This window comes from Carlito syrichta, unplaced genomic scaffold (assembly GCF_000164805.1).
Source record: "Carlito syrichta isolate Samal-C Ts95f unplaced genomic scaffold, Tarsius_syrichta-2.0.1 Scaffold308876, whole genome shotgun sequence".
In the NCBI taxonomy this organism is placed as follows: Eukaryota; Metazoa; Chordata; class Mammalia; order Primates; family Tarsiidae; genus Carlito; species Carlito syrichta.
In genome coordinates this window covers 771,942-786,021 of record NW_007252972.1, presented here as the reverse complement: position 1 = coordinate 786,021, position 14,080 = coordinate 771,942, and the positions used below count along the sequence as shown (strand labels likewise).

Below are 14,080 nucleotides of genomic sequence, written 5' to 3'. Positions count from 1 at the left end.
CCAGCACCCCCCAGCCTGGGGGAGTCAGGGGAGCCTGCAGCCCACCCGGGACCCAATGTGGGGACCGGCACCAAGAACGAGAATGTTTCTACCTTGTCCGTGAGCTCCCTGGAGGTGAGGGGAACAGGGGTGGGCTGGACCCTAGCCAGAGAGGGCAGGTGGGTCGCTGTGGGCTTGGGCTGCGACAGCCAGGGCCACCCCTGCTGGATGGGACCTCCATGGCTGTCAGCGGAAGGGATATAGGCCCGGGCCAAGCCAGCTGGCCTTGGCCTGCACCACTGGCTAGAGGCAGGGCCTGGCCTGGGACCCAGTCATGACTGCTCTGCCTTCCAGGAGTATCCTCCAGACCCTGCTGGGCCCTTGTGACAGGGGGCTCACATGCAGCATGTACAGAAAATGCCTGTCACGTGGTCCTCACCTGGCAGGTGGTTATACCCCATTTCAGAAGGGTTCAAGGGCCTCCAGTCTGGACCTACCAAGCTGGACTTGTGTTGGTGTGGGTCTCCCAGTCCTACCCACTGGGCAGCTGTGGCAGCATGTCCCTGCTTAGAACAACCCGAAACTTGGAGTTGACCCCAGACCTCACTCAGCTTGCAGGATGTGGGTTTCAGAGATGGGGTGGCACTTTTGGGGAACTCCTCCCCTCCCCAGGACCTGCTTCCACCTCCTGGTTCTCAGCCTCTGGCCAAGTCACCCTGAGTACCCAAGTTCTCTGTTGGGGAGCCTAATCACACAGCTCCTAGTTCAGGGCCCCTTGACCCTGGAGAATGTGTCCTGGGCAGATGCGCCGCACACCACTGCCCAGCCCTGGCACTGCTCCCTGACACCCAGAGTGTAGCTAGAAGAGCTACCCCAAGGCAGGCAGGTCTCTCTGAGCTGGAAGAGAAGGACGAAGGCTTCTACAGGGTCACCTGGCTCACAAGGACCTCAGACTGACTTCAGATGACCTAGGGAGAGAGGCACTCCCCTGGGATAGCCCACCAGCCGTCTCACTGTCATCCTGTGCCTTACACTTCTGACTGTCTCACTGTGGCCCAGCAGTCCCACCCACTGCCCTGAGCCCCCATAGGGAGGGTGGTGTTTCCAGGAAGGGGGTAGCCTACTGGAGCCTGGGCACTCAGAGTGTACCCCAGAGCCATGTCCCCAGGTCTAGCCTGGACCCTGAAGACAGATGTGGGGTGAGGGGGTCCCTGCTCTCCCTCACTCTCAGGCAAGGAGAGGCCTAGACTTGTGGTCGGGAGATTTCAGGGAACTCTTTGCAAATGCTCACAAACCCCTTCCCCCCACAGCGGCGGAAATCACGGTATGCAGAACTGGACTTTGAGGTGGGTCCTTGTGTCCCTCCCCCAGACCTTAGGGCCAGATATGTTCTGAGCTCTGCCACTGCCAGGCAGCTCAGGCCATTCCAGCAGACGAGGTGGGGGTGGAGTCAGGACCTGGGGGGGCTTGAGGCCAAGTGTCCAGGAGCCAGGGGCGGGTAGGGCAGGGGCAGGCCGGCATCCCTCCTCCTAGCCCAGGACTTACTGCCCACGCCCTCCTCCCCCACCTGCAGAAAATCATGCACACCCGGAAGCGGCACCAGGACATGTTTCAGGACCTGAACCGGAAGCTACAGCATGCTGCAGAAAAGGACAAGGAGGTGCTGGGCCCGGACAGCAAGGTCTGGAGGGCAGGGAGTGGGAGGGGTTTGGGGAGCCAGGCCTTTAGGAAAGGTTGCCTCTTCCCTTCTCCCCTTGCTTCTGCCCACTTCATTCACTCATTCGTTTGACCGTCCCCAAGGACTGGCCTGACCTGGCCATGCCAGGGTCATGCAGGTGCAGAAAGTCACATGTACTTTTTGCCATACTGGGGTGCTGAGCAGGCAGGAGCCTGCTCCCGGGACTGGGTCCTGACTGCCACAGGGACTCCAGGCTGCCCCTCCCTGCAAGGCCCCCAACTCTGACCTGATCCTGGGGACTGCAGCCATTGCTAAGCCTGGGGCTATGATCTGCACACACTGCTGCCCACCTCTGTTCTGGGCTCTTCCCCTGCAAGCCTCCCACATTCCCCTGTCTCCGGTCCCTTCCTCACTCTCTCAATTCTATTCGTGTCTGCCCCGTCTCTCCCTCCTCCTTGGGCTTTGTGGCTCTTCCACTGGGCCACCCACCCCTTCTGCACCACCGGGCTACCAGCAGCCAGAAAAGCAGCAGACACCCAACAAGCGACCCTGGGAGAGCCTCCGGAAAGCCCATGGGACGCCTGCGTGGGTGAAGAAGGAGCTGGAGCCACTGCAGCCTTCACCACTGGAGCTGCGCAGCGTGGAGTGGGAGAAGTCCGGAGCCACGATCCCGCTGGTGGGCCAGGACATCATCGACCTCCAGACTGAGGTCTGAGCGGGCGGGCGGCAGCCACGCACCGGGCCACAGAGGAGGGATGCTGCTCTGCCCGCTCCTGCCGCAGGACGGGCACAGACACACTCGTGGGCAGCGGGCCAGGCCCGCGCTCCAGCCTCAGGGCGCTCGGACAGCGGCCAGGCACAGGGCCCGCAGTGCTGGGACCAGAGCCAGACGGAGGACAGGAGGTGGCCCGGCTGGCGGGCACAGGGCTCCAGAGGCCCCAGGTGCCTCAGACTCTGCCCTCCTCGGGCTGAGCCCCGGCGGGCAGGCGGGCGGCTGTGGACCACAGACAGGCCTAGCGCGGCCGCCGTCCCAGGGTGCCCGCCCGAGCTGCCGCTGAAGAGGACCAGCCTGCTTGGCCCGGCCGGCCTGGCACCGTTTTTTAGACACCCCCACCCCTCGGGAAGCAACCAGCCCCCTACACCTTCCAGGGCCCTGGGCCCCTCCTAGACCCAGGTGGAGAGCACAGCCCTCTGACCCGCGTGGCCCCCAGGGGAAGGACTGAGCCCCCTCCAGGAAGAAGCAGGGGGGAATCTATTTTTTCTCTCCTTTTCTTTTCTTCAATAAAAAGAATGAAAAACCCACTTTCTCTCTGTGTGGCCTTCCTCCGTGCAACACGCAAACCCTCACCTGGTCCCGGCCTGCTTGGGGGAGCTTTGCCGACTGGCCTTGGGGTGTCCCTTGTTGCTGGGCAGGGAGAGCCGAGGGAGGCCAGGTGGGCCCTGCAGTTTCTGCCCTGGCCGGGCCTGCCTGTCTCCCAGCCCAGCAGTCATGTGGGCCTCAAGGGGCCCCATCTCCCAGGGCGCTGCAGGAGCAATCGGGGAACCACAAATGTGGGTGCCCCCTTGCTCCCTTCTGTCCCCTTCTCAGCACTTGGGCTTCACGCAGCTCATAGGCCCTCAGCAGGAACACATTTGACTTCCCTTGTCCCCTGGGTCATTTTCAGGAAGGACAAAGTCAAAAAAGCGGATGTTAAAAAACAATCTGAAACAGTAAAAAGAGATGCAGGGTCTTCGAGGGAGGAAGGTGCCTTGGGGCCTTAGGATCCCCCCCTTACTGCTGAATTTGGGGGCCCCCAATCTTGCAGACTCCTGCCCTCCTCTGCTCCCACCTTGGTCCTGGGACAGGCACAGGCCTGGGTCCCCTTGTCTATTGCTGAGGCGCTTCCTGTTCCTCGGCCTGGGTCTTTCCGGTCCATGGAGCAAGTGCATGTGAGCACTCCTAGACGCCCCCAGCCCAGCAAGAGGTCCTCCCTGTTCCCCCCCAGCCTCCCACTCCCTGTTCTCTAAGGAGCTTTGAGATGCTCCTCCTGCCTCTCTCCAAGTCTCCAGCAGGGGGCAGCCTGAGCCCCCACAGGGAGTCTAGCTGGGTGGGTTGGAGGGGTGTGCAAAGCTGGGGGAATGCCAGGCAGTCACCCTCTCCCAGACTGTATCCTGAGGGACCAGGAGGAACACGTCATAGAACCTGGGCCTGGACAGGCAGCAGACAGACCCCACGGGCCCCCTCCTCAAACCCTGCAAACCCCTTTTCTAGCTAGAGGCTGAGGACAGAGGCTGCTGGGCCTGAGGAGGGAGGACGTGCGGGGTGGGCTATTTGGAGGCCCCAGCACCACCCCAAGATTATGCCCCCCAACCATGTCATTCAAAATGAAAGCAATGCCAACTCAAGCTGCAAAGCGGGTGCAGGCTGACACAGGTCCCCACACCAGCTGGCCTGCGCCTTGTCACTCCCACTCCCACTCACTGCCTGCCAGTCTCACTGTGTATGGACATGCCTGTGACCCAGAGAGTTCTCGCCAGGAGGGGGCATGGGACAGCGAAGGTGTTTGGTGGGTGCAGTGACCACAGTGACTACAGTGAATCATGGATGACCATAAGTGACCACAAGTGACCACACTGGTGGATGGTGAGTGGATGACCGAAAGGGAGGGCAGTGTGTCTGCAGTGACCCAGAGGAGATGGGACAAAGCCCCTTGGATACTGGCAGTCAGGAAGCACAGCCCCTGAGCCACAGATCTGAATACCTCCCCAAACAGAATATTTTGGCAAAAAAAACCTGACCAAAACTGAGTTGTGCTATATATAGTTCCCTTGAACCACTGGATGCACATGTGCATAGGTTTTGCTGCAGGGATGTCGATGCATTTTAATATGCCCCCACCTGGGATGTTAAGTGAAATGTGCACACACAGCTGCCATGTCTCTGAACCCAGACAGATCCTGGATCGCAGACCCACCTGACCCCAGGGTTTCAGATGGGAGGCTGTGGACCACCACCCCTTCCTCATCCTAAGTTACAGGAGGAAGCTGGGGGGTCCCTGGGAGCAGGCGGAGAGAGCACTGAGCCCCAGCTCCCGTCCCGCAGGAGGCAGCACAGAGCATAGCGCAGGGTCTGGAGGGCTGAGCTTCCGCTCAGTTTTCCATTGTCCTTGTGGAGTGTCTGGAGCATTTCTGGCCAGCTCCCTCCACCTCCTCAGCCCCTGTTCATACCCAGCACCACCTATAACAGGAGAAGCTGGAATAAAACAAAACAGAAAACAAGAAGAACCTAAGCCTCACATTACCTAAGCCTCAGAATAGGGTGAACTGCTGGGATTCGAGATCAGCCTGTGACCAGGGTCAGGGCTTAGTCTGTGACTAGGACCAGGGTTTAGCATGTAACCAGGATCAGAACTCAGTGTGTAATCAGGGTTAGGGCTCAGTGTGTGACCAGGGTCAGGGCCCAGCCTGTGATCAGGGTCAGGGCTCAGTGTGTGATCAGGGTCAGGGCTTAGTAAGTGACCAGGGTCAGGGCTTAGGGTGTGATCAGGGTCAGGGCTCAGTCCTCAGTGTGTGATAAGAATCAGGACTCAGTGTGTGACCAGGGTCAGTGCTCAGGATGTAATTATGGATAAGGGCTCACCAGGGTCATGGTTCAGTGTGTGACTGGGATCGGGGCTCAGTACATGCCCAGGGACAGTCAACTTGTTACTAGAGTCAGGGCTTAGTATGTGACCAGGGTCAGGACTTAGCATGTGACCAGAGTCAGGACTCTGTCTGATCAGGGATCAGGACTCACCAGGATCATGGCTCATTGTGTGACCAAAATCAGGGCTCAGTATAGCCAGGGTCAGTCACTTTGGGACCAGCGTCAGAGCTATGTCACCATGGTCAAGACTAAGTCTGTGACCAGAAACCAATTTCTCCTCCATTACAGTTCCTCCCTTCCGGAAAGCCATGTCTCTGTTGGGAGAGGCCAAATTGCATGTCCAGCCTCGGTCCCAGTGTTCGCAGCTGTTCAATAATACATGACCTCCTCTCACAGTGACTCATCACAGAAATTGCTGTCTGCTCCCTGTCTCTCAGAGCAGGAAGCCAGTCAGTGATGGTCCCACAAGATTCATCAAAACCCTTGAGCCCTGCTTGGGTGTACTCCTGTCATCTTCCTGTGGTGACCCTGTGCTGGGCAGTGCTTTGGGCCAGGGCCATGGTGATGCTCTGAGCTAGGACAGGCACCTCTCCCAGGACTCCAGCTGGTTTCCCTCTCTGCTTGGTCCAGCTCCTCAGAGTGATGTGCTCTTGACACTGAGCAAGGCAGGGGCCATGATCCTAGCTGTAGGTGAGGACACTCAGACTCAGGGAAGCCAAGTGATACTGCCTGTATCCCACAGGCAGTGAGGGTGAGGCTGCACTTGGAACCTAGACCTCCTGGTTCTAATTCCTGGACCCTCCCAGCCTCCACAATGGGTAGATGGCAGCAGTGGCGTGTCCCTCTACCAGAAGCCACTTCTTTCCTGTGGAGTCCAAAGTTGACCTCCAGGAAGATCTTCCATCTTGACCTTGGACATGTGCCACCCTCCTCAGCGATCTGTCACAGATGAAGTTGAGACTACCCTCTCTGCCGCCCTCCATATACCACATCAGTGCCACTCTACCTTAGGGAAATCTGTGGGACTGAGAACGGTGTTGGTCACTGTGAGGGGCAGGGGCGTTGTGGGGGCCAAAGATGGTGGTGACTGTTTTGTGGAGAGATTTGGAGCTAAAGATGGTGGTGGTTGTGATGTTTATGATGATGGTGATGGTGGTGGTGGTCATGATGGGGATGATGATGGTGATGGTGATGGAACTGGTGACAGTGGTGATAATGAATATGGTGGGGGTGGTGAGAATGGTGAAATGGTGAGAATGGTGATGGTGATTATGGTGATGATAACAGGGATAACGGTGATGGTGATGATGATGGGAGGGTGTGGTTGTGGGGATGGTGATGGCAGTGTTGATTGTGATGGCGGTGGTGATGGTGGTGGCGATAGTTGCAATGATGATGATGGGGATTGTGATGGTGATGAAGCTGATAATGATGGTGGGGTTGAGTGATGTTGGTCTTAGTGATGCCCAAGACAGCAGCCACCATGATCACCATCACCGGTGACGGTGCTTGTGGGATTGGAAATGATTATCTTGTCAGCTTATTCTGTTCCTCACTCCTATAGACAGTGAGTGTCTGGAGGATGGATGGATGGATGGATGGATGGATGGGTGGAGGGAGGATGGGTGGACGAATGGGGGATGGATGGATAGAAGAAAGGATATGTGAGGACAATGACTAGAATCTCTGAGTCACCTGGGGGTGGAGCTGACAAGAGCAGCAGCCACCCAGGCACTGTGAGTCTCATCAGCACCCACATTCCTGAGATGTGGAGGAGGCTCCTTCTCACCTGACTCTTTTATGATCATTCCCCTTCCTGCCACCGACACAGACAGTCCCGCAGGGGGAGGGAAGCCTAAGAATGTTTCCCCACCTGCTGCCCCAAGTGGCCTTGCCTCTAGGCAGCCAGAGGCTCTTCTGGCAATGCTCTTCACAACTACCTCTCACCCCACTTTCTTGACGCCAATCCAGCAGCAATCAAACTTGCTCTTAGGAAGTTCTTCCTCATGTCTAACCTGAAAGCTTTGTGCTACAGAATGAGAGGGTTCCTGCTCCCCTCAGCAGATTCTACTCCTCAGTTCTCACTCTTCCTCTCCCTCTGTCCTGACTGGCCACCCTCTCATCACTGTCTGGAATGCACCTTGACCATTTAGTGGGACCATCCCCTAATCTCTCATGGATCCTCCTGGTCTCATTTCAGATGAAGATCAGGCCCTCCAGGCTGGCCCCACCCATCCCCTCAGGACCTCCTTCCCACAGGGCCTGACACTGGAGCGGAGCAAATGCATTGTGTGCTTCCTTCTCCTGGATTTGTTCCAGAACCTTCCAGTAGTCAGAAGTGTCCTTTTCAGCCCTGCTCCCTCAACTCCCATCTCCCTGAGATCTGTCCTGAAAGGGGTAGGGAGCTGTGTCTGGAGCAAAGGGTCTGGAGGGCCCCCAGCAGGGGCTTCCTGAGTGTCCCTGAGATGACAGAGCAACTGGTGCCCCACTCAAGAAGCCCAGAAATTGCCACCCACCCCTCCAGCTGGGCCCCAGCTTGCCCTGGGGGATGACCAGGGTCAGGAATGACCAGGCAGTCCTCTTCTGACAGATGACACCCCTGCCCCCTGCCAGACCCCTGCAGGCGCCTTGGCTCTGAGGCACTGTCCTGAGAGGGACCAAGAACCTTTCTGGATCAGCCCTAACCCTGGGGAGTGCTGAAGCAGGAGTTGCTGACTGGCCCAAACCACATTCCTGCTTTGCCACCTACTGTGCAGGTCCCCTTCTGGGACCCCAGATGGGCACCTCTCCCATCAGGCGTCCTGTGTCTTTGGCTTGGTCTGCTCAGAGCAACCCCCAGAGGGGCCCAAAGGCTGACAAGACCCCAGTGCAGGTACCTGGCCACCCAAGGCCAGCTACACCCAGGAGGCCAGGCCCGTCATGGCCGTCTTGGACCCTCCTCCTCTGGACCTCAGTTTCCCCACCAGTGCCAGCTGAGCACCCTTCCGGGAACAGCAGTCTGTAACTCAGCACTTCTCGAAGTGTCGGAAGCAGCGGGCTCCCTGAGTCTCCTGTCAGGCCCTAAAAATAACCAGAAAGGAGGAACATCTCCGAATAGCTCGTGAACGTGCGAGTCACCCGCCCCACGCGCAGCGGAAACTCCTCCAAATAAGGCCTTGGAAGAGCCGGAAGCCGGTGCCTGAGCCCCATCACCACTCACATCAGTCTGGAGTTCCAGAAGCTTCCCTCTCAGTGCCCCAGTGTTTCCCCCAGAGGGCTGGCGGGCCAGGTTGGGGAGTCTGGCAAATCTGGCTCATTCAGGATGCCCACAGCCCACCGAGGGATGACAGCTCTTTGCCTGTGGAATCCTGAAATTTATAATGATAGAATCTAAGAATGTACTAGCCTAGAAACTTACTATATGGAATTTTAGAAAAATCAAGACCCCTTCCCCAAATCTCAGAGGACATTGGCTCCACACAGGCAGCACTCCACACCTGGCCTCCCAAGAGAAGTGGAAATCCCACCTGGGGTTGGGAAGGCAGCTCGTGGCCCCTCAGGCCAGCCACAGGCGGGGGGTGGCGGCTCCCAGCTGTCCCAGGAAGGCAGAGGAGGTGTTGCTGGGCTCAATATGGCTCTCTGGGAACACCATATGGACCCTGCCCAGGAAGGAGAGGCGGGAGGGAGGCAGGAGACAGAACCCCCATCAGCAACCTCCTTGGCTCTTTCACCAGGAGTTCCGGGTGTGTGGGGAGGGTGTCCTACAAGCCAGTGTTCCAGGATAGCCCAGGGGCTGGCGACCTCAGGGGCCTGTCTGCTAGCTGTGGGCTCACCATGTGCACAGGAGTGGGGTGCTCCTCCTGCTGCCCACCCACCTCTCTTCTATATCCTTCCTGATCCATCCCTGCTCCTGTTGAGGCTCAAAGACACCCAGCCCCTGGAGGGGAAGCAGCTGGCAGACTCTACCCAGCCCCTCCACAGGGCAATGCTTAACCTCCCAGATGGGCAAGGGGGCTTTGAAGGCTGGAGCAGGAAAGGGGAGGGAGAACAGGTCCTGGGGGAGGCTGCTTTGTCAGGGGAGAGGAGAGGGTATAGCCTGGTGAAGGAACTTCAAGAGCAGGCAGGGAGGGGGTGTAGAACAGGGAGGGATATGACCTTCTACCTCGGAAGGCTTCCTGGAGGAGGGAACCGAGTTGAGCCTGGAGGTGTGGGGGCATAGTTGGCACCCAGGCAGGGCCAGCTTTGGAGGCTGCTGATGACAGGAGTGACTGCCAAGTCAGAGATAACCAGTGCTTGTCCTAGTTGGAGGCCTGAGGAATTCAGGGTCTTAGCCAGAACCCACCACTTACTGGGCCAGAGGGAGAGGCTCAGCTCCCAGGCCCCACCCGGGGGTGTTGCAGGGGATTCTGGGACCCAGAAAAGGCTCTGACCCACCCCGGGTCACTAATAGGTCGCTAGAAGGGGGCATGTCCCAGGTCACACAGCTGGGACCTGGTCCATTACTTGGCCAACCCTAGAAATGACCTCAATTCCCGCCAACCACCCCAGACCCTTGCCAGCTTCTAAGCCCCAGACTCTGCTGGTGCCTCCCTCTTCAATGTCCTGACCTTCCCCAACTTCAGGCTCCAAGTCTCTCCAAAGCCACCATATAGCTTATAACAGGCTGTGGCAAGGGGAGGGCTAGTCCACCTCAGGACAGAACAACCCTCACCAAAGCTCAGCATGCACATGGGCTTGCTCAGAAGAGGCTCTTGCCAGCATCTGACAGTTGAGTGAACCGAGAGGAGCCCTGGAGAAACAGACCACTAGAGGTGCCCATGCAAGGTCCTAGGTCTTAGAAGGGAACCTGTTCAGTAGGTGGTAGGGCAGGAGTATGGTGGAGGCCAGCTGGTCCCTCCTGCTTCAGCACTCCCCAGGGTTGAGGACACTCCAGAAAGGCTCTTGGCCCTTCTCAGGACAGTGCCTTAGGAAGGGTCTGCAGACCACCTGTGTGCAGGTGTGTCCACATCACACCGGGAGCAGGCAGCTGTTGGAAGAGGGCAGGATGTGAAAAGGAGAGGGTGGAGGCCAGGGCATGAGTCCAGGCTGGGAAACAGAAGCCATGCACTGAGGGCAGCAGCTGCTCAGATCTCATGGGTCCTACTGGTCTCAGTGGTCCACACGTTTCCATGCAGGACCAGGCTTGCAGGGACGTTGGTGGTGGCATGAGGGCTCCCGGCAGAGTCTCCCAGAAAAAGGGAATAGTGAGGACCAGAGCAAGTCTGTGTCCTCACCCCTGCATCGATGAAGGAGCTGAGGGATGGCAGGCATTGGTAGCAACCTCACGGTACAGGAGTGGATACTGAGGCTCAGAGAGGGTAAGTGACTTGCCTGGAGTCACAGAGCTAAGCTAGGGGTGGGATTTGAATCCAAACATTCAGGCAGCATGGCTCTGCTTTTAATCTTCATGCTAGATGCCTGTGCATGATGCAGTTGCAACGAGGGAGTAGCACTGAAAAAAAAATAACCAGGGCAAGTTCTATTTCCAAACTAAGAATTACAGTGACAAGTAAGACCATGCTGGCATATCACTTATCTGGGCCTGGACTATTTTAAATGCTGACCAAATGGAAAGTCTGCCTGGACTCTGGCCAGTTCCCAACGCAGGCCTAAGCTCCACTCTCTCAAAGCCACGGCTTCATCTTCCTCCTCTGTGTTCTCCTGGGGCACAGCAGTGGAGAGGCTGGGTCCCCACTGTCAGCTCTAATGTCGTTTGAATTATGCTTTCTCTCTTTATCTTGTTCAACTCACTTATTTTGTTATTTAAGGAGCAAATTTTTGCCTTCATGGATCTCCTGTATCATGTCTGCCCTCCTTAATTATTGTTCTTATCTCCTTCTTAATTATTATATGCTCTTATCTCCTTAATTACTGCTCTTATCTCACCTTTCTTTCTTTGGTTTATTATGAGTGAACATAACTAACTTCTTAAGTTGGATGCTAAACACATTAATTGTAGCCTTTGCTATTATCTAATATAAGCATTTTAGGCTACACATTTCCCTCAGAGTGCTACTTTAGCTCCACCTTGCAAGTTTGCATATGTATTATTTTCAATTCCATTTAGTTGTGAAGGTATTTTAAATTTTTAAAAATTTAAATTTCTATTATGATGACTTTCTTGGATACAGGTTATTTTATATAGATTTTTAAAGTTCCAAATCATGGGATTTTAAAACCTATCTTTTGGCCTGGTTCAGTGGCTCAGTCTGTAATCCCAGCACTTTGGGAGGCCAAGGCGAGTGGATTGCCTGAGCCTGCCGGGTTTGAGACCAGCTGGGCAACTTGGCGAGACCTCATCTCTGCAATAAATAAAAAATTAGCTGGGTGTGGTAGTGCGTGCCTGTAGTTCTTGCTATTTGGAAGGCTGAGGCTGAAGGATCGCCGGAGCCCAGCAGGTCGACGCTGGGGTGGTCATGAGCATACCACTGCACTCCAGCTTGTGTGACAGAGTGAGACTCCGGCTCAAAATAAACAAACAAAAAACCTATCTTTTTGTGATTTCTAATTTTTTTATATTATTGTCATAAAATATAGTCTATAAGAGAATTGCTTTGTTGCATAGTGTGTAACCAATTTTTATAAATATTCTGTGTGTATTTTCTTTTTTTGGTTCTGTTTTTACCCTTTATTTGGTATACAGTGCAATATTATAGCTTTAGATCATTAAATGAACAGACTTGGTGATAAAGTATTGACAATAAGCATGACCTGAATTATTGAAGTAAGTGGTTTTCTAGTTCAGAGGGGAAGAAAGAGAACAGATAGATGCAAGATCTTCTCCAAAGTAGAAGAAAAGCACTTCACTCAGTAAGCCACCTTTGGCTTCAACTCACTAATGGCTGGAAAGAATGCCAGTCCTAGTCAACCATACATGATCTTCATCACAGCAAATCAGACTCTTCAGTTTTTCAACTAACTGTAGGTAGAAGAGAGAGAATAACTCCAGACTGACTTGTAAATTGACCAGGATGACTACTGAAGTATCCTTCATTCATGAGTTGGCAAAGTAATCAGAGTGACTGTTGGACCAAGGAAACTTTCATGTGCTCCCAGATATTATATAGTGCTTAGGGTTGGTAAGTGTTAGTCCTATCAGACTCCCTCGTGCTGCCCCTCAAAGACCACGTACATTTATACAACATGCCCGTCATGGTTCTGGCTGCTACTGTGTTGAGGTCATCTTCTGCACCTCTTGTTTTCTCAATGATGACACCAAATGCACTATAGAGCAGAGCCAGAGAACCTAGAGTATTTGCCCAAAGTGTCCCTGCCTAGTCACCAGATTCAGAATCTGTACATTTCTAGGTTTGGACCAGGCCATGTTCTGGGTTTCCTTCCATCCTAGCCGAAGACTATTCACTGCTCCAAATGCAGACCCTGTCATGCAACGTCCTCTCATGGTAAAGAAGTCCAGTTCACATCTGCTCCTGGTTTTATTGGCTCCAGTTGGTAAAATAAACTCATCTGTATCCTGCACAAGATACCATGGATCCACATTTAAATAAGGAGACAGAGGGTTCATACCAGTTAGCAGGACACCAGCCAAATCCGCGTGTCTGAGTAACCTGCTCTGCCGCCTCTGAAAAAGCCAGCCAACCCCCCTGTGGTTTTGTTGCCACTTTCCCCGCCTTCCATGGCGTTACAACAAAATGCCTGAATGCTTCCCGCCGCTGCCTTAGGTGGGGGGGGTGTTGTTCTTCGGTTGGGCCGTTGCTCCTCAATAACAGCGGGTAGCCCCGCATTACCACCAACTCCTTTACCACCAACTCCTTCACACGCTGACCTTCCCTCCATGTGTATTTTCTAATTGCTGAGTGCATAGTCATTTGTAAATTCCCTAAGCCAAGTTGGTCCATGTTATAGTTCAAACCCTCTGTACCTCTGTGATACTGCGAAATACATATTTGGTCTTCATCTCCACTTCCTGGCATACCTAAAACCAGGTTTTAGGAACCTTAGAATCCCTGGAGTGACAAGAATGTCTTCTGTATGCTCATGAGACTGATGGCCCTTAGGCAGCTTTAGGATGGGGCTGGGAAGGGACGGGAGGCTGAAGGTTGGATTGATCACCAATAGCCAACGATGTAATCCATCATGTCTATGTAATGAAGCCTCCTAAAAAACCCAAAAGGACAGGGTGCGGGGTCCTTCCAGATAGCTGAACACAGGCAGGGGCTTAGAGGGTGGTACCCAGGAGGACATGGCTCTGTGCCCCTCCCCCACACCCTGCTCTATGTCCTTTCCAGCTGGCTGTTCATCTGTGTCCTTTGTCGTATCCTTTATAGCAAATGGGTAACCATGAGTAAAGTATTTCCCTGAGTTCTGTGAGTAGCTCCAGCAAATTAGTCAAGCCCGTGAAGGGGGTCATGAGAACCCTCACTTAAAGCAGGTCTATCAGAAGCACAGGCCCCAACCCGGGGCTTGGACTGGCTTCTGAAGTAAGGGCAGTTTTGTGAGACTGAGCCCTCAACCTGTGGGATCTAATGCTACCTCCGGGTCGATAGTGTCAGAACTGAATGGAATTAGAGGACACCCAGCTTGTAGCCACCGCAGAATTGCTTAGTATGTGGGGAAACAGTCCCACATCTGGTCACGGAAGTGTCCTTTGTTGTATTGAGCATGTGACCAAAGAGTAGGAAAAACACTTTAGTTTGGTTTTCTTACCTCTTACAACTTTCAATCATTTTGAATCTGCTTGACCTATCAAAAACTGGAAGAGATTCATTTAAATCACCAGCTAGGATAAATCATTTCTTTTCTCTTTGTAATTCTTTCAA

General features: G+C 54.6%; 1 protein-coding gene and 1 pseudogene across 1 annotated transcript in view; one reads left to right on the top strand and one right to left on the bottom strand.

The window, feature by feature from the left end:
- The window catches only part of ADGRB1 (adhesion G protein-coupled receptor B1), a 25,114-nt gene extending 22,155 nt beyond the window's left edge, over positions 1-2,959 (top strand). Inside the window, exons 11-14 of the mRNA XM_021716718.1 lie at positions 5-114; positions 1,290-1,325; positions 1,553-1,660; positions 2,175-2,959. Coding sequence (XP_021572393.1) covers positions 5-114; positions 1,290-1,325; positions 1,553-1,660; positions 2,175-2,372 — 452 coding nt within the window. The 3' untranslated portion in view covers positions 2,373-2,959. The remainder of the gene's footprint in view (positions 1-4; positions 115-1,289; positions 1,326-1,552; positions 1,661-2,174) is intronic.
- A 9,354-nt stretch (positions 2,960-12,313) lies between these two features.
- On the bottom strand, positions 12,314-12,938 carry LOC103268730 (annotated as a pseudogene).
- Between the last annotated feature and the right edge of the window lie 1,142 nt (positions 12,939-14,080).